The sequence below is a fragment of the Cyrtonyx montezumae genome, unplaced genomic scaffold, assembly GCF_038088225.1.
Source record: "Cyrtonyx montezumae isolate F1298 unplaced genomic scaffold, pur_monq_1.0 scaffold_3, whole genome shotgun sequence".
Taxonomy (NCBI): domain Eukaryota; kingdom Metazoa; phylum Chordata; class Aves; order Galliformes; family Odontophoridae; genus Cyrtonyx; species Cyrtonyx montezumae.
In genome coordinates this window covers 155,695,241-155,721,461 of record NW_027072034.1, presented here as the reverse complement: position 1 = coordinate 155,721,461, position 26,221 = coordinate 155,695,241, and the positions used below count along the sequence as shown (strand labels likewise).

General features: G+C 39.2%; 2 protein-coding genes across 12 annotated transcripts in view; one reads left to right on the top strand and one right to left on the bottom strand.

Moving 5' to 3' along the window:
- The window catches only part of CELF2 (CUGBP Elav-like family member 2), a 375,872-nt gene extending 355,914 nt beyond the window's left edge, over nt 1-19,958 (top strand). For 6 of the 10 annotated variants that reach the window (XM_065743745.1, XM_065743742.1, XM_065743747.1 and 3 more), the window contains 4 exons: nt 1,371-1,568; nt 5,192-5,335; nt 10,624-10,795; nt 12,108-19,958. In XM_065743745.1, coding sequence (XP_065599817.1) covers nt 1,371-1,568; nt 5,192-5,335; nt 10,624-10,751 — 470 coding nt within the window. In that variant the 3' untranslated portion in view covers nt 10,752-10,795; nt 12,108-19,958. The remainder of the gene's footprint in view (nt 1-1,370; nt 1,569-5,191; nt 5,336-10,623; nt 10,796-12,107) is intronic. The other 4 variants (XM_065743743.1, XM_065743744.1, XM_065743748.1 and 1 more) reach the window with 1 other exon arrangement.
- USP6NL (USP6 N-terminal like) overlaps nt 1-26,221 on the bottom strand; it is a 210,373-nt gene that overhangs the window by 29,429 nt on the left and 154,723 nt on the right. The gene's annotated exons all lie outside the window — the stretch shown is intronic.

Genomic DNA, 26,221 nt, shown 5'->3' with positions numbered 1-26,221 from the left:
GTTGCTCTGAAGTTAAGCCCTCCTTTTCTTTTCAATATTCCTATCTTTTGGGTCCCAGTACAACTCCAGCAGTTACCTCCACCCATCATTTAGCCAGCAGAAACTGTACAATGACTAAGAAAACAGTCAATGACTAAGAAGCTATTGGTGGTGGTTCCAAGTGCTCCATTTTTCTGGTGACTGTTTTATTGTGCCTTGAGGGGCTTGATTAAGCCCTGATAAGTTGTTTGTGAGCTGTTAGCTAAAAAAATGAAGAGCACAGGGTAGCTAGTTGCACACTGGTGGCCTCTCAGACCTGCTGAGCACTTACTCTCTATTTGACAATAGTCAAAAGTGTGGGCAATAAGCAGGTTTCTGAATCCTGCTACCTATTTGACTGCCAAAGGGGAAAATTAACTTTTTCTGGAATTTCTGAAAAAAATAAATGTTAGTGTTGTTAATTTTTTGTGGCTCATCTCATAGCCATGAGGATGTTCAGAAGTAATGAAAAGAGGCTGTAGTCCAGGAGTTAGAGTTCCTTTGCAGATGATGCTGTTTGCATGGATGAGGGATGCCATTTTATGCACAGCTAGCAATCCAGACTGAATTTCCTCCTTGGCAGTCATCCCAGTCAAATTAATCTGTTATTTATCAGGATGTGTAATTGTGTTGAAGAAAAAAATTAAATGGCTCTGCTTCCAGTGTGGAGTGAAGAAACACATTGCTAGAACCAGACACTTTTGTTTCTTTGTAAAAGATTCTTGGTTTGGATGAAGCACTTGTAGTCACTACAGATGCACTGTTGTTCATCCATGTCCTTACAAGAGTAGCTGGGGGAGGAAGATGGAAATGCATAGCATCGCTGTCCATCTTCTGACCATACATACAAGAGAGCAAGCCTGGAGCGGTGTGGATGGCTGTTTCAAAACGATGTGAATCAGGGTTCTGTGCTGACTTGGCATGAGCAAAGCATCCTTGATATGATATGGTCACCTGCTATTGATAAAGATCTGGTCAGGGAGAGTGGTTTTTCTCCCGGCATGCTTTTTCCCAAGTGACCAACTCTCAAAGATGGAGGTTGAGTGGGTCCTGCTCTTGGACACCCCAAGAAGCGTGAGGATTGAGGTTGATGGGCAGAGAGGGTTTGGGGAGCACTGAGCTGTAGTACTTGCCAGTAGCAGGCTGCATGTAAGTCCATTTGACTGTGCAACCATTGTGCTGAAGTGATCCTGATGCCAAAGTCGTGTTTCTTTGTTTTCAGTCCCATTTGGTGCCACGCCGAGCTGCATGCACTGCCGTCTTTGTCAGTGTCAATATAATACCAACAACTTTCGGAAAGCACTAATGAACAAGTGCAATTTCTTTTCTCTATTGTTGGGTTTTTTGTAAAGTTGCTCAAATGCTCTCAGGTATGGCGGCCCTGAACGGAGGACTCGGCGCAACAGGCTTGACGAATGGTACGGCCGGCACGATGGACGCGCTCACCCAGGCCTACTCAGGAATCCAGCAGTATGCTGCCGCTGCGCTGCCCACCTTGTACAGCCAGAGCTTGTTGCAGCAGCAAAGTGCCGCAGGCAGCCAGAAGGAAGGTAAGCATTTAGCCATTTCAGGCTAAGCCATGCTCAAACAAGCATGTGGTATTTCCTGGCTACCCAGAAGGCCAAAAGTATCCTGGACTGTATCAACAGAGGATGCAGGGAGGCCAGCAGGGAGAGGGAGGGGTATGTTCTGTACTCTGCCCTAGTGAGGCCTCATCTGGACTGCTGAGGTCTCAAACACAAGAAAGACATGAAGATGTTGGAGCGAGTCCAGAGGAGGCATCAAGGATGCTCAGAGGGCTGGAGCACCTCTCCTTCAAAGACAAAATAAGGGCTAATTAGAGGGCTAGTTCAGCCTGGAGAAAGGAAGGCTCAGTGGAGACCTCATTGTGGCCTTCCAGGGAGCATATAAACAGGAGGATGGCCAACTTTTTATGCAATCTGAGAATGATAGGACAAGAAGGAACTGAAAGTGATGAGGTGCTTGCTGCCCAGACAGGCTGTGGATACCCCATCCCTGGAGGTTTTCAAGACCAGGTTGGATGGAGCAATGGGCAACCTGGTCTAGTACCAGGTCTGGAGGTTGGTGGCCCTGCCTGTGGCAGGGGATTGGAATGTGATGATCCTTGGGGCCCTTCCAACCCAAGCCATTCTGATTCTATAATACTATGAATGGTTTTAAACTAGAATAGGAGAGATTTAGATTAGACTTTAAGAAAAAACTCTTTACAGAGAGGACAGTGAGGCATTAGCGTAGGCTGCCCAGAGAAACTATGGATGCTCGATCCCTGGAGGTGTTCAAGGCCAGGTTGGATGGGGTCCTGGGCAGCCTGAGCTGCTGAGGGGCAACCAGCCCATGTCAGGGGTTGGTGCTAAATGATCTTTAAGGTCCCTTCCAACCTAAGCCATTCTATGGTTCTATGATTCTAAGACAAGTCTGGCATTCCCACAGCCATGTCTTGGGTTTACTTCTTCACAGTGGCTCATCAAGAGATCTCAGATAGTCTTGCCTTTGAATTTTCTCCTGCCCTGATTAGAGTTTTTCATTTTTGCAATCTCTACTGTAATTCTCTTATCTTTTTTACCATTTCTCCTTTCTGCCGTACCTTACTGACTTTCTGCTCCAGAAACACTGCTGCATAAAAAGGCATCGGTTGCAAAATTCATCCCTTTGCAGGTGACCCTCACTCACACTCCGTGCTGGTTTCCATTTTCCATGATAATGGATTTAATCTGATTAGGTTTAAGTTTTCTGTGTCAGTGACAAGACTTGGCTTTGGTCTGAGTGGTTCTTTGCTTAGTTCTGGGTTTTGCAGGGATGCAACTTAAGAGAATGATTGCTCCTCTCCCTGCACCAGTAGAGAAAAACAAACCTCAGGAGTTTGCTGCTAAGAATAAATGAATGCTAATTACTAAATGTTTAGTAAGATGAAGTTACCCTTTTCCCCCTTCCTCTCTTCCATTCTCCTGTACTTAGGCATTTGGGGGTTTTGTTTCTGTTTTCATTGCTTTCCCTTCTCTCATCCTGAATTCCAGCTAATTCTAGAAGGATGGGAAAATATTGCATGCTTTCTAAGATCGTATCTGTGCTCCCACTACTGCTCTTGCCAGCGATAAGCTTTGGAAATAAACCCAGTGTAATATCCTCAAGAGAAAGATTTTTATCCTCTTTTAATATCGTATCTTACACTGTTATGGGATGTGGTGTTTCCTAGGAAGATAAATTCAGCATTCCCACAGCTAGTTGTTTTATGAGGACACTGTGGATTTAAAATGCATATTTTCTTGAAATCTGTTGTTTCATTTACTGCTAAAAGCTTGGATTGTAGTAAATGGAGGTTTATTGTTGTTTTTTTAAATTATTTTTATTTACCTTTTTCAAATTTTGTCGTGTTCTCTGCTTTTGTCATTCATCTCACTCACTTTGTTCTGTGACGATAGGCTGTTTGACACCAGAAATTGTTCATCTGATGTCATTCTAAGATACTCACTTAAAAACAGTTTGATTCTCTTCCATTTGTTTTTGTCAGTACATGAACTATCAAGTGTAGGCTTGCTTTTTCTTTTTGAATTGGCACTGTCTTTTTAAAAACACAGCCTGTTTTGTTGTAAGTCTTATTACTGTAAGTAGGGGGTTAAGATAAAGTGAATAAATTCCATTTGTGAATAGTGACAACTCTCGTTTTATTTCTTAACATGATTTCTCATGGCATGGTGAAGAGTGGTCAATGATAACAAAGCACCAAAGCAAAATACAGTATCAGTACTAAATACTGAAGCACAGTGAACTGCCTCATGCTCATGATGTAAACCATTGTTGAATAAGTTTTGCTTGCTATTTATAAATCAGTAATACTTCTACATAACATTTAAAAAAATAAAAAATTATAGTTTATTTGATGTAAGAAGAAATGAGTTATAGGTGAAATTCTTTTTCTGTCTTTTCTCCCCAACAAATTTTTTTTCTTTTTAAAAATATTTTTTCTAAGCCACTTATACCTTGTGTTGGGCAAACATGGCAGTCTTTTACTTCAGACTGAGAGGGCAACAGCCTAGTTCTTCTGTTATGAGGAAGGTGGGTCTTAGTGACTCTGTTGAGGAAGGTATTCCACGAATCTGGTGTGTGATTCTATTTCCAATCCTGAAAACCACAGACCTCCCATCATATACACAGCTAGGTTTCATTGAGCAAGGGAATATTTAAGCGAGTTGCTTTATACATGTTTTTATCAAAAAATCTTTGTTCTTCTGCTCCCAATGCCTGTGTGGGAAGACCACATGTTTGGTTCCATCATAGGTCACATGAATGCCTCATTCCCAGTATATTACTATAAAAGAAAAATTGAGCTGAGAATAAACAAAAAACAGCATTATTATTGCTAGAGGGCATGTTTAAAACAATAGCATCGATAGTATGTATTCCATGCTATAAGAAAAATATTCAAAACACCGTCAAATTTGTCCCTTCCTTTTCAATCTCAATTTGTCTAAAGCCGCTCTAATCTCAACCCAGCAACTTGAGTTTGAACTTCTAAAAAAGAATTATTTTACAAAGTTTCTTCCAGGGGATAGAGCTTTCTCTGGGGAATTTGTATTTTAAGAAAGGGCAGGCTCTTCAGTTCTTAGCATCTTTCTCTCTGACTTCCTTGATTTCCGAGTGAGAAGGTTTGCTTTATCTTACCCTTTCTGTTCCCATCTCCACCAACTTCCCACCCTTTTAGTTTAGATTTGTGATGCTCAACTCTGAGCTCAGCTCACTGCATTTCTGTAAATTCCTGCAATGGAGGATTAAACCAACAAACTTATGGAGGTGTTTGAAGCAGCATGGGGCTCTTTGTGTGGATCTTGGAGTATTGTGAGTGAGTAATCCATTCTGTACCTGGTTTCCTAACCCTAATTTTACTGAAAGACACTTGTGTAAATTGAAGAAAGAGTCTGCAGTTTAACTTCTTTTGTAGTAGAGGTATCAAGTGAACACTTTGCAAGATAGAATGCTCTAAAGAGCTGCATTTCAGCTCAATTCCTTTGATGATCCACTTACTTTTCTTCCTTTGGAGTTGGAAAGTGAAATGCTTTCTGACCATCACTTTCAGTAAGTATTACGGAAAAGCAGATTAAACATAGCTCTTGTAATAGCCATTCTCATACTTTGTTGTTTGTTTGTTTTCCTAAAGGTCCAGAAGGGGCAAACCTCTTTATTTACCACCTCCCCCAGGAGTTTGGAGACCAGGACATTCTGCAGATGTTCATGCCTTTTGGAAATGTTATCTCTGCTAAAGTCTTCATTGACAAACAGACCAATCTGAGCAAGTGCTTTGGTATGTCAAATTTAATAAATTAAATATTAAGAACCACATACACTGCACTGAAGAGGGGTCAGGAAAGAAAATTAACAGCAGTGTGAGAAATGTCATTCTGGAATCTCATTCCCAAAATAATGGACTCTTAATCCTCAAGTGAATGGAAAGATGCACAGGCAAACTAGTTCTAACTAAAAATTGGATGTGAAAAAAACAATAATAATCTTCCAGTCTGACATCTCACATAAATGTGTCAAGTACATGAAACTAATTACACCCTATGTGGGGGAATGTCATTTAGTATACTATTAAGCTGCCTTATTATGGATAACTAATTATTCTCTATTGTATAGCTGAGCCACTTAAGAATGCTCTATGTTTAACCCATTACTTCTACATTACAGGAATTTCTTTCATCTGAATTAAGTACAAGATTGTGCAATTAGTGTTTCAATGGCTTGTACATGTAGTTCAGAACATTTTTACAGACAGTTGATGTCTAGATATGCAACTATAACTGCTGCAGGCAGACTCTAATGCATTATGAAGGGCAGTATCTCCCCTTACCTTAGGGCAGGGATGAAGGCAACACCAACTGATCAGTGTCAGGTTTCCCAGGGAATGCTCTGAACTACCAGAAAGCTAGATTGCAACCGAAGAAAAGATTATGTGTTGGTATAAAACAACTTCTAGGGTTAGTCAGGGAGGCTGATGTTCTTTGAATGACATAGGTGCACCAGTTTAGTGAATTGATGGAGTGGAAAACAGAATGTTAGCAAGTGGTAATCTGTTAGATTGTTGTTCTGATAACTGTGATCTTAACGCAAGGCATGAGGAGGGCATGGGAGGAGGATAGAATCTCTGAAAGAAAAATGTGTGAAGGTTTGACTCAGAATACTGGAGCTTCAGATAAATGACAGCTCTTTCCCAGAGTACAGGCAAACAACTATGTGTATGATAAATTAGTCATGACAATCCCTTTAGTTTCAAAAACTTCTTTGTACTGGCACTGTTACACTTTGCACAGCACCATCCCTTAATTTTAAGGTTTCCCCCATTACCCATAATACTTGTTTCCTAGCTTGCCTATCATTACATTTACGTTTTTATATCTACGTTCTGTTAAAATGTGTCTGTCAAAGGTTTTGTCTACACAAGTGCCATTCAGGAGCAGCTGTTGGGCTTTAACACATTTTGAAAAGGGATGAATTTATCTAAACACACACTATCCAAACAAGAGCAGCATTTATCATGATGCTTAGAAATACTTACTGCACTGGAATTCAAGTCATACCTCAGTCTGAGACAAGCCCCTAGCATGCCTGATAAGTTAATCCACTTTAGAAAAACATTCTTTCTACATTTTCCCATGTTTTTCTGGTCCCTGTTTATGCTTTACAAAATACTGTTCATATTTTTACTAATACAGTCCAGCATATTTCTGCAATGGGTTAAAAAGAGTCCCTGAGGCTGTAGCAAATTTGAAAAGTGGAATTGAAAATGATTCCCTATTGATCTGGAACTAGTTCAGTTAGTATGTTGGGGTGACAAAATCATTGTTAAGGTCTCCACGAATCTTGATGAAATGTCAAATCAAGCTGTGTTAATCGAAATGCAGCAATTGTGATCACTAATGAAAAAATGTAGATTACTTTGAGCAGGCAGCTCAATTCATCAACTTACTTCCCACACTAGCTTTTTGTGAGTTTCCTTTTACTGTTTGATTACCTACCTACACATTTGTCTGGATTTATGGGACACAATTACCTAACTTAGAATGATGAACTGAGGCAATCTTATGTGAGGGAAAACATAGGGGTCAACACCCAATGGATGGAGCAGTCCTCTGTCTTTTTGGCATTAGTCAGGTTTCACTAACATTGCAATTCCTCATTCTTCCTTCCCCAGATATTTTGCCACCAGTGAGAGAGTTCTCCTTTAAAAGCAAAAAGTACTGCACTGGCAGAGGAAGTTGAGGTGTTCTGATTCAGTAGGTGACTACCTGTGTGATGTTGCTGATCACAGGCCAGAATTAATCCTGTGAGTTTAGTGTACTGTATGTCTGTATGCATTGTGTGAGTTTTACTAAGCAAGAATCACCTCATTTCTTCCTTGTTTCAGCCCCATATTTGTGTTTCAGAAGCTTTTCTTTTTTCTCTTTCTCTTTGTACCCCCACCCATAACTGGGACAATAGTGCATCTGAATTACCCATTTCTGACTTGTAATGGCCACGGCTCATAGTGCAGTTTGGGTTTGGTTCTTCATTGTTTGGCTGGTATGGCTGGGGCTCTTTTGGAAGTCAAATTACAGGCGAGGAGAGAATGAACATTAGAATGGTGAAAAGATTGTCCAAGGCTGTCCTTTGGCAAAATGGGAAAGGGAAGGTACATTCCCAGTGAATCTCAGGGTGGTGATACACAATGATAAGCTTTTATGCAACATTGCCTCACAAAATGAAAAATTACTTTTCTTCACAGAAAATGAGCTTTGGTATTATTTGCTTTCTTGTCCAGCTCAGATGAATGCTCAAGAGATTAAATAGTGATGAGGATGACAGGACAGTCCATCTACCCCTGAAAGTACTTTTCCATGAGCTCTCTCTCCTGAGCTCTAGTTGATTCTGCAGACAAAGAGTTTCACTCTCTAGGCTTCTCTCTTGTTTTTCATAAATCTTAAAATAAAAGAAATGAGAAAATGTAAAAGGCAGGGGAGAAGGGATCCAGTGACATCCCCCTGTAAATGCGGGCTGCCACACAGCAAAATTGCTACTCAAATGATTAAAAATATTTATCCTGGTTACAGAGGTACCAAGAGATTTAAAACAAAAATCAGAGTCATCATGACATGTGCTTTGAAAATTGATAAAGAAACACAATCCCCATGTAACCTGCAATTTATTTTCAGATTAAAAAAAAAAAAAGATGAACGGTTGCAATCAGAAGCAGATAAATAAAGGGAGAGAATGCCAGACTCCTCCACGAGCTTTAGAAGTGAAGGCTGATGATAAGGGACAAGATGAAAGTGTAACAGGCTAAGGTAGATATAGCATTCTATGTATGGAGACAAATTGTGAATCAGAATAACAATTGAATGATAAAGGCTGATTCCACTGGTGCAGCACAGAGGATGTATGTTTGAATTTGTGGCTGTGTCAAGGAAGCTATTAAAGAGACATTGAATGAAGTGACTTATTACATCCCTCTGGAAGGTAAGCATAGCCTGAGCTTATTGTTCTTCTGTCAAAAGGGAAGCATCTCATTTTCGGGGCATGAATGGTGGGCAGAAAAGCCGCCTCTGGGTGTACTTACTTTTCTTTACTCACCATTCATAGATGCCACCTGTTGACTAGTTTAGATCAGTTGCTTAACTTTCAGGTTACTAAGACTAGCTACGATAAAAAGTAACTAAGACAATGAGAATTTCATAGCTGAAGACCATTCCAATTGCTCTTAAGAGAACAACGTGGAGGTCAGAAAGGCTGTAGAGGAAATTGATGACTTGTCAAGGAAGGTTAAGAGTAGCTACACCTCAGTTATGTAATATGTGCCATGAAGGTACTGCAGCTGCCTTTCAACTCATGGTATATATCTATTCTGTCCCTAAGGAAACTCTAGAGCTTGAGACTGAGATCTGTGAGCTGATGAAATTAGACAGGGGAGTGCAGTGCTAAGACAGAGATTGGAGTCGTGAATATATAAGATCTAGAAGAAGGCAGGAGAAGGAAAGGAAGAAAGGAAGAGAGTGGTGATTTCATGTCAATGAAATTAAGAGGAAATAATCAAGTGAAAAAAGTGAGGAAATGACAAGTTAGTAAAACCAAGGAAGGTACAGAGGAATGTTTATTAAGTGTTAAGGAGGTGATGACTAATCAACCACGTGAATCAATTGTATTGGCTTTGGCCAGGAAAGGGTTTACAGAGATTTAAGTGGAAAGTGCTTTTTGAGTGAAATGAACAGAAGTGAACCTGAATTGTCAGAGAAGAGTCTTAAGTAAATAGTTTGGTGAAGGTGATTTAAGGTGAACTAGAGGGAAGGTCTGTGAAGAAGGGAGGGCAGACAGGGACCAAATCACTCGTTAAAGAGGGGTCCTTTTCTTTACAATGAGGAAAGTGTATCACTCTGACACTGAAGAAGAAAGAGGGCAGCAGTGCAAGGTAAGTAAGAGCCATAAAAGAGCAGGTTAAAATGACAGTAAAAAGAGGGTTTAAATCAGAAAAGGATGCAGGCACTAAGCACAAATGAAGAAAGCTGATAGAAGAGAGCAGTTGAGAAGGTTCTGTGTTACTATTGAAAACAAAGTGTGTGGGAGCCATGCTTTAACAGGGTGAAGGGATATGTATTAAAGCAAATTCAAGTGGAAAGAAGAGGGAGCATTGCAAAGCCAATGCATAATAGGAGGCTGGAATGCAGTAGTAATTAGCCAGAGCAGAGACAGAGCAGCAGTTAGGCGAGCCTTGCAATTACAAGTGGGAGGCCCAGAAATGAAAATGAATTTTGAGCTTCCGGAATCAGGGAGATTTGAGTCCATTATGAACAGAGCTTTTTCAGTCTCGCGGGGAAAAGAAAGCTGAGCCAGGCCAGCCATTCTGAATTACCTGAGCAAGCATTATCCCCCCCGGTTAGTGCTAACAACTGAGGAGCAGAAGATATGGAGTTTTCATCAAGCCCTGCCATCTTCTTTATCATGTTGCTTAATTTCAATCCTTGCATACCCCTTTTGGGACCAAGAGGCTGAATTAATTAACATTTAATGTACCTTGAGATCTTGAACTGGAAGGAGCTGCAAAAATACAAAATATTAATATTGCAACTGTCCCAGTCTGGGCCCAAGGAGATGACTGTTTAATACCACCCAGGACCAGTGCTCATGAGCTTACATTTCGGAAGTGTGAATGCACACAAGCATCCAAGTTTGGGTTTTGTTTATGTAATCAGGCATTCTATTTCAGCTTCACATCAGTAGACTGGGAGAATAGCTGGGGATATATGTAAATATTACAGTGAAAAGTGTTACAGTGATAAATATCTATGGTCTCTAAGGTAGGTGGATAAAAAAACAGATTGGGAAACTGCATTGCACCAAAACTGGACAACTGCATCCCAGTTATAAAAGAAATATTGTAAAGGTAAAGGAGAAAGAAAAAGAAAGAGAGGAAGTAGGATATAAACTGTGATCAACTAAACAATTGAAAGAGAAATAAATGTGTCAAATAAATAGTAATAATAAAATCCTAACAAAAGCCTTCTGAAATTTGTTCTAACCTTCAGTTCGCTTTCTCTCCCGCCTCCGTTCTGTGTCTCATAGGTTTTGTTAGCTATGACAATCCAGTCTCTGCACAAGCTGCTATCCAGGCTATGAACGGCTTTCAGATTGGCATGAAACGCTTGAAGGTTCAGCTGAAACGCTCCAAAAATGACAGCAAACCTTACTGATCTTAACCCCAGATGCTTACTGCTCTTATTTTAGCTTTCTTAGGGTAAGTCCCATGAGCAAACCTGTCCTCTGCAGGGGGGTTAAGAGAGAACATATAGCCAACCTTCACCAAGAGACAGTTGTTTTTACAGTTACCACTTCCATTTCCCCACTTGTCCTTATTACACTTGGCTCACATTTCCTCGCCAAGTAATTACTGAGTTGTGTTACTGTATTTTGTTTTGCAGCATAATTTATCTCCTTTTTAAAAAATAAACGTCTTGAAATTCAAAGCAACACACACACACTCGAAAAATTTGCAATTTAACTCTGTGAACCCTGGTGCCATTAGCACACAATAAAAGTTGTTTTCTATGGATGGATCCTATTATACCAGGGTGGCACCAGCAGTTTATAGGTTAAAGAAAATGGCCTCATGCCAGTTGAAGCACTTATTTTGCAACAAAAAAAAAAAATTGAAGCAAGTCTTTCCACTACATCAACTTGTTTTTTTGAGAAGATTTGGTTTGATTTTCTTTTCTCAGTTCAAAACAATGTATTGTTATATATTAGTCTGATTTTACACTGGTCGTCTTTATATTTCACTTTTTTTTAAGTTCTTGGTTGTTGATTTTTTTTTTTTTTGGAAAGGATTAATGTAAAAAAGATTTAGAGATCTGTTTCTAAAGCTACAGGGTTTAAAATAAAAAAATAAATAAAATGAGTGACAATACTTGATGTTTCTTGAGAGATAAATTTAATAATAATAATAAAAAAGAAAGCCACAGGCCTGTAAATTTTATTTGTAAAAAGCATTTCTATTTTTATACAAAATTTTTACTGCCTCAGAAATAATGGAAGTTATTTATTGCCTATTGTTAACTTATTGGATACCTAAAGAGCAGCTCTCTATGCTAGCTAGATCCTTTGAAGTAGTCTCTAGAGTAATTGTGCCAAGAATGGGCGCTTTTTCATTGTTGAACCCTACACCCTTTACAGTTCATGCTTTTATCCTCTTGTTTGTATTTGTCTGGTTATTTCGTTCGTAGTTTCCATTACCTAGTTTAAAGTTCAGTTCTCTGACCCTTTCTTTCCCTCCCCGTACCTTTATGTTATGTTCGTAGAAACTGGTTCTTTCCTCTCTTTTCTCCCCAAAGACGAATCCATTCCCTCTGACTCCACTCAGATGGATTCTTTTGGGGTTCCATTGTGCTGTTGTTAACAAGTATTGTAAGTTAATGCAAACTGTGTGAACAGCTCATAGACTCTACTGATAAAAGATTTGCATTAGTTTTCTCCTGCACCCATAAAAGTGATTTTGTTTGTGCTGCATAGATTCTGTGTAACTTTTTTCCTCTTCCTTGTTTTTTCCCTAGACATCTCCATGCCCGTTAGCCCATCGTTTGCCTAGCATGTCCCTGTGGCGTCTCAAAAAAAAAAAAAAAAAAAAAGTTTCATCGTCCCGTCATTGTTTCTGATGTCTTTCTGACCTCACATCATATTTGGTTCTCCTACTGACCTTTGATCTAGTTTGACCTTTGAAATTTGCATGTGACCTCATCTAGCTATGAATTCTGGGAAGTCAATGTGAAAAAACATTGCTGCATTCACGCAAGACTGAAATTTATTATTAGATAAATTAATGATAGGATTTAAAGACAACCTGTGGCAAAATGTTTTTTCTTTCTTTCCTTTTTTTGTTTTTCTTTTTCCTTTGGGTTTCGTTTTGTTTTGTTTTTTCATTTCGTAAAAAAAAAATAAAAAAAAAAAACAGACTTGAAAGTATTATACAGGGATTGGCATTCTGCCTGGTCACTGGTGACAATAGCAATATGTGTCCAGAGGCACAGAATGTTGGTTTCTAACAGACTACTTCCAAAACAGTTTGAGAAATAAAACTGTCTGATTTTAAGTCTCTAGAGGTCTGTAATAGTTTTTACATTTTTCAGGCAGTGTAAAGTTTTTTGATAAGGCCATTTTAGGTGGCTCACTTTCTCATTAAAGTATATATATAGAACCACTTTTTGTAGATTAGTATAAGAAAATATTTACCCTGTTTTAGGGCAAATGCTACCTACTTGTGTCACCTTTTGCTGAACTGACTCACAGTTAGACAATCCATGGTTTAATGCACATGAAATTACCTATATTTTATACTGTTTCAATGTACAGAAGAAAGGTTACTGTAAAATGTGTTACGTTGGTGCTTCTGTGAATTAAGTTGTGGTTTCATCATGAGTCTTATGGTCTTAAGTGTTCTATGTTTATAAAAGGCGAGTTTAAAATTGGTTTACTTGAAGAACGAGAACAAAAACGAGATTCAAAAATAAAAAACCAAAAAAAAAAAAGTTGTTTGCTTAAAAAAAAAAAAGAATTTCATGTGAAAAAAATTAAAAATATTCCAGAATAAGTTTGTGTTGGCTTGTGACGCATTGATGTCATTTTTTTATTGTGAACAATTTAGACGTGTTTGTGTTCAGCAAAATGTGATCGGTTTTTCTTTTAAAGAAAAAAAAAATCAGTGAAACTATAGTGCCAAATTCCAAAGGTACTTTCTTCCTAGAGCTTCAGTGTGTTTCTTGTGTGAAGTAATTTGATAACATGGGTATTTTATTATGTGTTTTGTATAAATCCCTAATATTTAAAGAAAAAAAGAGGTTAAAAAGTTTGTTAACTTGCTATCCTGTGGTCTTGTTGCCTGAAATTGTTATTGTTTGTTATTCCTCTTTGATGTTTTTTGTAAAACATTGTATAAGTGCCCATGTTTCACTTTTTTAACCACTCTGCACACATCAATGCTGTGAAAGCAAACCTCACAATGTATTTTCTTCATATTGTATGGAAACCTCTAAGGTGAGAAAGTTTTGAACTTTTAACCCTTTCCACCCAGAGCTGTCTTGAGTGTTAATACCTTTTATACATTCACCATTTTGCTGTTTATTTTTATATATATATATATATATATATAAATATATATATACTTAGTTTTTTGTGGTTTATTTAATACATGGTTGAAATCAGAACAATGCACAGGGCAGATCTGAAGGACAAAATTATTTTACTGCTGTCTAAATTTCTTCTGTATCTATAACTAAAATTATTTAAAACAGTAATTAACTTGTGGTTTTCCTTTTTAGATTTTGGGGATTTTGTCTTTTCTTAAAGAGCTTTTAATATGCTGCTGGAATATGCTATTCAGTATTAATAAAATAAAATAAAAATAAAACAATTCTTTAATTATCTATCGTGTGAACCACTCCCAGAGAGGAGTGGTAAATCCACCATTTGAAAACCTTGAGGAGAAAAAAAAAATATTTTTGTAATTTAAATAAATGAACTTTTGCTTAAATCAGATGCACTAGATCTTCCTGGGTGAAAATTTAGCGTGCACTGCAGTTAAACTACTTTTTATGGATAAAGTTTACATACACTGTAATGTTTGATGTTATCTGCCATTAGCTGTAACGGAGATCTATTGGCTTACTCCTGCAGACACTCGTTTAGAGAGGAGTAACTTTACTCATCCAGTAGTCCATGGGAATACATTTGTGAATGATGTGGGTGTTTGCTGGAGGAAGCTGTGTGTAAGGAGCCAGAAAAGAGATGCTGGTAGCCTTTTCACGGCCTTGCAAGTCTAGTAAGATTGCATTTCTACTGCACAAGTAGTGACCAACAACCAAATTCGGTTCTTTGCTACCAGTACAGCGAATTTGTTGCCAATCCAATGTGTGTGAACAGCAGCACCTGCTTCTGATGATAAAGTGCCATATCTTCTTCCTAGTTCTATCTGATTATATTCAATGCCATCTCAATTTGAAAATGAAGCCCTATATGAACAACATCAGCTGGTGCACTCTTGTCTCTCATCCCCAACTTAAATGCTTCTTTATGTAGAGCCCTGGGATGGAAAGGACTAGCCTCTAGTGATGCAAAAAAGTTTCCTTCTTATAGCACATGCACTTATAAATAAATGATCTATACTTTTCTCACATGTTTTTACTACTGCTGGGGCCTTCCTACACCCTTTGAGGGCTATTTTGTACTACTTGCAGCAATTTTGCATATTCAAAGTATCATCTCACTTACGTTATATTATATATATGTACATATATATATAATATGAGATCATCATTTGGATTGTTTAGACTGTTTCACTAATTATTTCTCATTGTACCCATCGTATAAATTTCTAAAGCTTTTTTAGATGCCCTAGTCTGTCCTGTGGGTTTACCGGTCTGGCGAGAGTGGTGATGTCTCTGGTCCTCGGGCAGTATAACTGCACTGGCTGCAGACCCAGGCAGGTGCCCCAAATTATGCTACGTGAGATACTGACTTAGCAGTGGGAGAGGAAGAACAGTTCAGTATTTCCAGACAAGTGAGATGGGTCCATATTGAAATATTTATTTTTCTTTTATTTTTTCCAAAAATTGAGTACCAAAATGAAAACCCAAACATACACCTCCTTGGAGATAAATTATCTACCAGTTCTCTTTCAAAATATTGAATGGAAAAAAAAGCTGCAAGGGTGCAAGGGCCTAATAGGAGAGGAAGAAAAACAAGGGAAATTGCTTTACAAAATTCTAATAAAAAAACTAGACTAGTTGCTTTTTCTTTTTCAAACAAATTAGCAAATTGCAATGAAATGGCAGTCCTCAAAGGAGTAACAAGTTCATCTTTCTTTCACCATAGGGGTTACAGTTCCTTGGCTTGTGCTACTCTGGAATCATTTTACTGTTTCTGTTTTTATTATCTTAAGTGCTAATTAACAAAAGGAAAAAAAATATCCTGTAGTTTCATTACCTTTTTGGATAATGTCATACAAAAAGAAAAAGAAAAAAAAGAAAAAAAGAAAAAAAAATAACAAAACTATGTATTTGTGTTTTTTTTGTGCTGTGAGAATTGTTGTTTGTAGATTAATAATACTATCATTTTGTTTAGAATTACAAACTAGTTTTTAAGTATTGTCTGAGAAAAGCCAAAGTTAATGCAATCTAGTGGAAACTGTAAGACCATTTGAGTATTGTTTCTGTTTTATTGATGCATTTGAATTTTGTTGTTTGATGGAATTTGAGCCAAAAAAAAAAAAGAAAAAGAAAAAAAAAGCAAGCTTTCCTATTTCTACAACCTGATTGTACTTACGCATTTTGTACCAGTGGAACTTTTTATACTGGAGATTAAAAAACAAATGGAAATTTTTGTGGCTTACTCTCGTGGGCCCCCTCGATCATGACTGATTTTCAAGTTTGATTTCTGGACGGTAGAAAGAGAGTTGGTTTTGTTTAGAGAATTAAAAACTTTGGCTTGATTTCTTTTTTTCCCTTTGCTTATATCTAGTGTTTAGAATTTTGTCTTAACAAAAGCGGTAAGTTTCACTTTTTATTCTGTATCGTGCAGTTACACAATAAGGTAATTAGAATTAGGAGTACTCGGTCACTTTGCGTGGATAAATGTATTAGTTAAAACGTTAGGGGTTTGCTTTTTTGCTGTTTAGATCAGAGTTTTTTCTGATTCTTCTGTCCTCATTGTGAACATAACCGTGTAGTTGAAACAGTCAGACTTATTTTTGTAACGTATGTTATTGTGTGATGCAGTTTTTTGCTTCTGTCTCCAATATTAAACCATTTTCCTAATACTTGTCTCTCTACTTTGTGTCTCGTATTGTTGGTGGTCATTATGTGTTGGTAATACATCTGCACACCTCACTGTTTCACGTTCCTGTTTTTTTTTCTTTTTTTCTTTTTTTTTTTTTTTTTGTTTTGTTTTGTTTTTTTCTCTATTTGTTGGTTGTGTACAAAAGATACAGTCGATTCCACCTAAGTGAATATCTGATTGGGGGGCAAAAGAAGATTTGTACATTTTAGCCATGTTATGGTTTCTTTGATTTTTTCTCTCTCTCCCTCCCCCTAGTCATGCCTTATCACTTGGATATTCTGAGCGGGAAGCGTCTTAAATGAGTTTCCTGCGAAGTCGTACGGAAGATAGCTTTTGTGAGCCTATAACTGTAAAAGCTTATGCACACAAACACACAGAGAAATCAGAAGCCATGTGAAATGCTTTTTGCTGACATGCCAGTCAGTCTGCAAAATGCGGATTATGGAGATCAATTCTTCCTAGTCGTTCAAAAATAAAACAACACCGTGCTGCCGCTTCGCAGAAGCGTATGAAACATTCAAGAAAAGGAGAATATAGCCTTGGGATTTCTTCCGAACTGCACAGTAATCTGATGGCATATGGTGTTAGTCAAACTCCTTAGCAACTAATCACATCTTAACTAGGGCTGTGAGAGCCTGCAGAAGCCTACCAGGTGAAGGAGATTGTTAGGTGCAGTTATACATATCATAATTTAAAAAATAAAATAAGATCCAAGTGAGCACAGAGAGACTCTGTTAAAAGCCAGTGGGGGAAAGCAAAACAAAACAAAACTCTGGGAAAAAAAATTCTCCTGTTGTTCAAACGGGTGATATTTTTGCTGTGGGTTTACAATGCAGATCATTCTCAGCATTGGCTAATAGTATGACACAAATCTCAAACAGGAGCAAAAGAAATACCATAGCACTTCTTTTTTTCTTTTTTTTTAAAGTTGGCTTTCAGCTTTTTTATTTTACTTTTTCATTTCTTATAATTTTTTTCCTCACGAGAACCTCTCTGCTCTTCCCCACATCCGTCATGATGAAATAAAAGGCATTAAAAATTCTCCGTTGTTCTGGTTTACGAAGTCTCTCTTCTCTCCTGTCTGATCACAAGCTTTATAATTTGGAGAGGGGGAAAAAAAAAGTAAAAAAAAAAAGAAAAAAAAAATAAAAACCAAACCCAAGGAAGAGAGAGAAGCACTGTGAAGTGCTCTCTGGAATTCAAGCCATATGCCCATGTCCCTTTCCTTTGTCCCATTTTCTGTGATGCTCAGGAATCGAAGACCACTTAAAAGTGCTCTTATGAGACCCAATGGACACTCCTTCCTCGTGTCTCCTGTCCCCTGGTCCCTCTGGCACACTGGCTCTGGCTCACACACACACACAGCCCCAGGCACGGGGCACGGCGCTGGGTGCTCTGCGGTTTGCAGCCATGACCTTGGCTCCTGTGTTTGGAAGAGTTTTGAAATTTTTGGGTGGCTCGAGAGTTGGCCTGGTCAATATTGCTAGAACTATTTTTTATTTCTTTTTAAAAAGTCAGCAATTTTTTTTTTTAACTTTTCCACAGAAGGCATAGAGGCGATGAGTCTGGCATAGAACCGTCTAGGTTGGAAAAGAGCTTCGAGATCATCAAGCCCAACCATCAGCCTGACCTGTCAAGTCCCATACCAAGCCATGTCCCTTAGTGCATCCCAAACAAGCTCCAGTGTTGTCCTGTAGGGCCTGTTCTTAGGGGTGCAAGCAAATGCCTTTCCTGCAGCTCTAGGTTTAATCCAAAACTACAGAGAGGCCTGTAGAGGACAGGGGAGCAGATCCTGATGGTCAGGCTGCGTGATGAGTCTTTTACACCTCTAGGCTTCGTGATCCTGGTTCTGGTTGTGTTGATTCCAGTGGATTAAGTTGAGTAAGTTTGGACTTGCATGAATGATAAATTAAGAATTGGTCTCTGGGATTTTTGTTGTTGTTGTGGATATTTTTTTTTTTTTTCCCCAAACTTGATGATTCTAGGAAAGAAAGGTTTGTGAGGGGCTCTTCTCTCAAAAAATATAACCAAAAAAACAAAAAGCAAACAAACAAAAACTTCTGCTTTAGTTGAGTTTCTTTTAAATACTCAGGGCTGGAAGAGACAGATTTTTTTTTTTTTTTTTTGTAATTTCAACAATGGGGAAAAACGAGTTCCTTAAAGCAATGCTGCTGAACAGTTTGTCCTGCTTAAATGCATGCTTTTAATTTCAATTATGTAAGGCACCTTGCAGTGTTAGCAAAATGTCTCTTTGTTAGCTATATGTGTATCGCCATGGGAAATTACCAAACTGTCACAAGACTTGCTGATTAAAGAATAGCCTGCCAGAGTGTGTGTGCCTTTGCCCAGTGTGACTCTTAGGTATTAGGCTAAGGAAAACAGTTTAACAAAATGTAGTGTGAATCATTCCTGATAAGTGAATAAAGCATTGTGACCAAGCAATCAGATTATTCACTTATCAGGAATCGACTGTACTGAGAGTTTGCCTGGTTGTTTCTGTTCCTCATCTCTGTTGTAGTTTCACTACTTTGCTGTGTTCTGTTTTTTCTCTCATGCTCTTAGCAAAATCACTGGGAATATCCCTTCGTGTGATCATGAAACATGCTACTGAGTAACAAATAAAAAAAATTAAAATATAAAAATGATATCTTAAAATCTATGCACTTGCTATCAGGAACACAATACTGGATGTGTCTTATATATATTGAACTATAATAGTATTTGATTTCTTAAATAAAGCTTAAGAAAGGATTCTGTTGTCTGTAAAATTTTATGAGCATTAAATGGAAAAAAAAATGTTTATAGGGTTGGGCACGTTTTTGTTATATGAAATCTTACTGGGTATGTGGTCTTTAACCATACCCAGGCAAATGTATAATCCGGTTGATATATTTCACTCATAACTGAGACCTTGAAAATTAGTGTGGGGGGAGAAAAAGTCTTACCTTTCAGTGACTTTCAGCAAAAGATACTAAAATGCCAAACTTTCTATCCTTTTCCAAACATGCTTGCTTTTGCACTAAAATGGTATGAAATAGCTAAAATATATGAATCAGAATATATAATGATATAATACTCTATTTCTTCCACAAACAATAATATACTTCTTTTTGGTATGTGACTTTTTTTCCTCTCGATTCTGGATAGGTTAGAGCAAAAATGAAACTTGGTATACTCAGAGATTCAGCACTTGAGGTCGAAGCATCTTTTTGCGGAAGACAAGTGGCTTACTGTATCCTGTATCTGAGCCTTCTTTTAGGAAAACACATCAAAACCCATGAATTAAGTGGGAGTCTAATAGCAGAAACTGTTGAGTACATTAAAAAAAATATTCCTTTACGGCTGTACATTTACCACAGAATTGTACTTTTTGCACAGTCAGATTTTTATGGAAATGCCTGGACTGCTTGTATTTAGCAAACTTACAGTAATGTCAGCCTTTGGCAGAAAGATCCAGGAGAGATGGGGGTTGCTTTTTTTTTTTTTCTTTTGAACTGCATTACTGCCTCACTTTTCATATGCCATTATATTATCTGGAAAAAAAAAAAAAAAGAATATTAAATTGTGGAAATCTATCCGCTGCTTGTATCATTCTCTATTCACATATCTTGAGCCAATGGTATTGACATCGGGTGGCCAGCCTTGCTGGAGGGGTAACCCTAAAATACTGCTTCCACAAAGCCGTGGGGAGAGCTGAGGACGGTGGGCAGCAGGATGCTCCTGTCCATCTCACCTCTGCACCAACCTCAGATGGGGACCCAGCCCTGCTGACGTATCACGAATACTAAGTAACAGCAGTGATTAGCTTCTGTTCAGATTCCCTCCAATTTTCCTCATTAGCAGACTTTATTTTTTATCCATTAAAGGAAGGTGGAAAGTTGCAGTCATTTTCTGAATCATTCGCCCCTGTTTATAACCTAATTGTTTTACATTGAATGCTAATATTTCTCTCTCACGCATTTATATCTATCAGCTAAATCAGCAGTAATGTAAACTCTTCTGGGATACATTCCTATATCAATTAGCAAGGATTTATGCTCTAAAGCACCATTAACATTAATGAGAGTGTGCTCTTTTGCATAAACAATTGGCGATAGGTCTGGTGGACTTTTATTTCATAAACAAAGAAGCATTTGAATCCCAGCAAGTTGTTTCCTGAAGACTGTCCTTGAGGGAGCGATGTCCCAGCCTCCCCAGGCTGCTCTGGGGACATCTGGTGGGATGTGACTCAATTGGGAAAGGAGGACCTGATGGTTTGGAGAACAGGCTAATTTCTGATAAAAAGTTTTGCTGTGCTTTTCCCTTCTGGAAACCTTCCTGAGGACACACCAGGTAAAATCTTAGCATTATCTCGTCCCTCCAGTGGATGGCTTCAAGATTTTACTCTTGGCTTGCCCACTTTGCATGGTGCCACAGGGTGGAGTCCATGGAAGGAAGGATTTGGGAAGGAGGCCAAAGGAAAACCAGGGGTGAAGTCCCGATGAGCCAGTGGTGGGTTCCATCAGCTCCCTAAACTAACATTTCACAGCTCTGTGGCTTTTAGTACTTACTTAATGGGGGACCCATAAATAGAATGATAGAACCACAGAGGTTGGGAAAGACCCTTAAGACCAAGTTCAACCATCATCTAACACTACCAAGTCTATCACTAAACCATGTCTCTAAGAGCTACTTAGATACCACATGGGTTGGAGACTCCACCATTTCCCTGGGCAGCCCATTCCAATGCTTCACCACCATTTCCATGAAGAAATTCTTTCTAATGTCCAATCTAAAACTCTCCTGGTGCAACTTGAGAACATTTCCTTTTATCCTGTGAGCTGAGAAGAGAGACCAACGTCTTCCTCAACGCAGCCTCCTTTCAGGGAGCTGTAGAGAGTGGTCAGGCTTCCCCTCAGCCTCCTCCCCTCCAGACTGAACAACCCCAATTCCTTCAGCTGCTCCTCATGTCTCGTCTCACCAAGTCTCATCTTTCACATCTTCCCCCTCACCTCATGCTTGATCAAATTAACAAATATATAATCAAAAAGTTTTGTTCTTAATCTGAAGACACTGAGAGTCAGAGTGAAAGTCCACTGATTCCAGAGGTGTGCGGCCTGTTGGATCCCTGCTCTTGCTTCTGCAAATGTTTTCTCTCTTGGTTCTGCCCCTTCCCAGTCCTGCTGCATTAACAAGTCCTTTTGCATCTATTATTTTCTCCCAAAGACACTCATAAAGAGGTCTCGAGTTTCTTTTAAATCCTCCTTTCCAGAAAATAAATATATCTTGCTTTTGGGGTTTATACATATAACAGTGGCTTTTTGGTCCCTGAATAATTTTTGAGACATTTCTGCAAATTTTGGGGTTTTTTTCTTCTTTTTTTCCTGACATTCTTTCTAGATTTCAGGTAACTGAGGCGTTATTTCAACATGATGTGTAGTGATGCAACATGCAGAAAGTAAAGATTTCACCCCTATTCCTCTGAATTACAGTCAGAGACTGCATCAGTCCTTGCAAGAAATAACATTCAAAAGCCACGAAATACCATCTTGGAAGAATTAGTTTGGGTTGTTTCTTTAGCGTGCCTAAATCCCTGTGCTCCATGTCCCTGCATGTGTGATCTGCGTGCTTGTTTTTGGACACAAAAGCTTGCTTACAGTGGTACTAAGAGCACTTTTGTGTAACTCCTGGTCCTCTTCATTATTTTCCAATGTTATCAGCAGTTTTAATATTTACTTTCAGGTCATCAGTGAAAAAACTAGCATCAATAGCATTCAGACCTCTTACTGATCCGGGCAGAACCCCTCTAAAAAATACTCTCCTATAGTGATTCCTCTCTGACAGCTTCTTTGTTGACACGACAGACTGTTCTTAATCCATTTTATGTGCTTTGTATTGATAGGGTAGAATGCTAATATATTAATCAGGATCTGCTGTGCTGTCAAACATATCAAACTCAGAATATATTCCATCTTTTCAATTACTTTTATCAGACAAAGCCTACAATCACATCAAAAAATGAAATCAAGTTTGACAACCTTTCATCCCTAAAAGAATATTGATTGGTGTTAATTGTTTACCTCTTCTTTAATGTCTTCTATTCTTTATGCCCACGTTAGTAGTTCCTTTATTTTGCCAAAGAGCAATGTCAAACCACATGACTTTGAGCTGGATTATCTTTTATGAATATGAGCATCAGAACAGCCCATCCTTTGTTGTCTGGGATGCTGCTCCTGTGCTTGTGGTGTCCTTAAGATTTCTGTGAATGAATCAGAGCCCTTTGTCCCATTCCCAGTCCAAGGTACCCAGGGCAGCATGCTTGAAAATACTGTGTCTTTAAGAGCAAGCAGTAGCTAAGTAGACTGTTACAGATTTGGACCAAAAGATATTTTATCCTTCTCCTGAAATTGAGGTATGTGAAAGAAGATAATTCTTAACATCTTCTCTTTTCCTGCATCAAGACTAACAGCTTTCCCATCTGCATAAACCTAAGTTCAATGCTAAAGAAGCAATACTGAAAGAAAATCTGGCTCATATTGCCACTAGCACTTAGGGAATACTCGGATGTGGAAACCAAACAAAGCCTGAGCTTATCAACTGACCCAACATTAGCCTTAATACAGAGGTAATATGATGAAAATGGATTTGCAGCAGTTAAGAGAAGGAAGGCAATGTGCTGGTTTAAGTAACAGCTCAAAAGCAAAAGGTGCTCTTTCATCCCACAGTGCTACCACATAGGCTCCCAATCATGTCTCTTGGGCGTAGATCATAAAGGTACTGAGAAATCAGTGTAGCTGCTCAAGACCCTTAACCTCAGCACAGCACCTCTACCTAACTCTGTATATGTCTCTGCTGATTGGGGTTAATATAAGTTCATCTTGAAGATGATTCATCCCACCCTATAGGACATGGCTAAGACCAGGGAAAGTAAGAGATGTCTGGAGTTGTTGCTGGTTGTCCATGGGCTGTGAGGAGTGAACAGGGGCACTTCTGTTTAGGAAATTCAGTCAAGCCCTGCATGACTACCCAGGCTTTGAAGACAACACACCAATTCAGAGACACTTCCTGATGTGTTTATAGATGCTCCAACCATAGAATTATAGAATCAACCAAGAGTCTTAACTCCTACGTTGAGCAATGATAACCAGAGTTATTCTGCTTGCCCTAAAGTAGACAAGGATGGCTCGATTTGTTGGTCACACTGGAGGAATCTAGTCCTGTTTGACATGTCCTGGAATCTATGAGGGGCTCTGAAGTGGCATAGGCTAGGACATTCCCAATAATTAGCTAAGGATTCCTAAGGTTAAAAAGGATGGATCTGTGGGGTAAATCCCACTGTCAGTCCTTTATTCCGTTGCCTAAGCCTGACCATGTTCAGTGCTCCAGGGTCATTCTAATAGCATTGATACCTGTGTTTAGAAAACAGGATTGGGCTCTAGGGGTCTCATTTGCAGGTGTCTGAAGCTGAAATTCTGTTGTTAACAAATGAGTCTCAGGTGATGTCCCACAGGTCCTAAATGAGAATTGTACAGAAAAGAACCACCAACTGCAGTAAGGCTGCTTTCCAGGGAATAGATGTATATAGAATATTCCTATGACAGAAGAGTTGTACTTACGTGGTTTATAGTGCACCTCTGGCATTAGCTTCATTCTTATTTGGCTCTAGGTTCTGTGGATCTTCAGGAAACTCTTGCTTCCCTGAAAGGTAACCAAGACTCAGGTGAGCTGCTTGGCTACCTAGGTATGCCTCTGTCCCCACACTGAGGCTGGAGGGGGCAGAGGCTCTCAATGAAGAGCCTAAAATTAATTAGCTGGGTGTTTTCTTTTAAGAAGGTGTGAATTAGGTTGTGATCTAGAGCTTACTCTCTGTAGAGGAGGCTGGGGATTGTCGCTATGTCACTTTTGCCACTCCAGCCTTGGTCTCTGAGCCCTGTACAGTTGTGCCAAACACTGGAGCATCCCCTTAACCTCGGCTTGCAGAGGAGAAATAAACCCTAGAGCTTCCTGCTCAAAGGAATAATAAAACAAAATACAGGAAACTTCACCGCCTCCTTGGGCAATATGTTACACTGCTTGACTGTCCTCATGGCAAACAATGTTTTTCCTGCTATCTGGACTTAACAACTCCTGCTTCAAATTATGTCTCTTGCTTCTCATCTTCCTGCCATGCACCACTACAGAAAGTTGGGCTAAATCTTCTTGATAAGCTCCTCATAGGTCCTGGGGGCTGCTGTTGCCTCTGACTTCCCTCCAGTTTTTCCACAGGGATACGGGTCAGTGAACTGTGGATGTTGCATTTGCATTTACCTTGGCTTACATTTGTCCTTCTGCAGGTGAGTGAACTTGACACAATTTCAGTCCGAGGAGATAGATAGTAAGTCATGGTATCCCACCCACTCATCATCTTATTTTCACCCCAAAATAAGAATAAATAAAGAGGCAAGGACTTTCCAGAAGGCGCTAAGAATAGTGTTCTCTAGCAGATACAAATTTTTGCCAGTTTAGCTTATGCACATTATAACTATAGCTATGCAACAATATCAGGACACACCCTGGGAGGCAGGGCTGGTACTGGTGCTTCTATCATGCTGTGAAGCATGTGCTTGGACAGTATTTCCACTGGTACAAACAACTACTTGTGCTTCTGTATATCCATCATAGTGACAAAGCCAAAGCAGTGGCTGCACAGCTCCAGGATGGCCAAGATCCTTGCATTTGCAAGTGACAGGAATTCATCCACCCACGTTTTTTTCTTAAGTAGGTGTCAGTCTGATGCCAGCAGCCAAAGACGTTGTCTTCCTTTCCGCAAGCACGAGTGTACTCTGTGACACAACTCTGAAGACCTCCAGCTCCCCTGTCCTCATCATAGCTTGTTTTGCAGCTCACCCTTCTCCCCACACCCTCAGCAAACTTCAGATTTCCATCAGACTTGTGGGTAGGGTGAGGGAAAAATTAACATTCACACTTCTTATGGTCGAAGAAAATGCTGAGAAAATTCTCAATGACTTTATCAGCGTATGTGCAGGAGGAAGAAAGGGTCATGAACAGCCCTGTCTTCTCCACGTCCCATGTCACAGGTTCCTGTCTCAAACCATAGGCATATATGGATGGAGGAGCTGAAACAAGCCCAGCAGATGAGATTACATTGGCAGGTCTGCTTTCATTTACTCTTTTTGCCCAAACACCAGCTGCCAAGCTAGTGGATTCTGTGGTCATCTTCATGGGCCAAGTGCCAACACAAAATTCCATGTAAGATGTTCCACTTCTCCGTCCCCTTCCTTGCATCTTATGTGTGACTGGGGATGTTTACTTACTAGACAGCTCTCATTTATTCTAAAAAGGTTCCCAACAAAAAGAAAACCCTATCTCTGTCCCATCCAGGTCCATGTGCTCCCTTTTAGTGTTTCTGTCACCCCACAGGAGAGTTGTAGCTGCATCCAGCTTCTGAACAACAGCAACAGAGCTGTGGGTGGCTGTGAGGTGTGTCTTCAAATTGCATCCACATTTATGCCACAGTCTGATTGTATAGCCTTCAGTATCTCCGCAAGTTGGCTTGTCATTGGGTCAGTGACAATCTCCTCCATGTGCCTGATGCAGGAGCATATGCCAGCCATAAATTTACAAGGCTCCTGTATCAGAGGTCCTGTTCTCATGTGAAAATAAATAAAAAATTCACAGCTCATAGAAACAACACCAAGCAGCAGGATTGCATCCTTGCATGGAGGGCAATCAGGAGATTTTCCCAGTTCTCCCTTCTCCTCCCCACCTCATTTTCTCCAGCTCATTTGGCCTTCTTGTTTCCCATTATCAGTTAGCCATCTACCTGCTTGCTGATTCCTCTCTCTTCCTTGGTAAAATG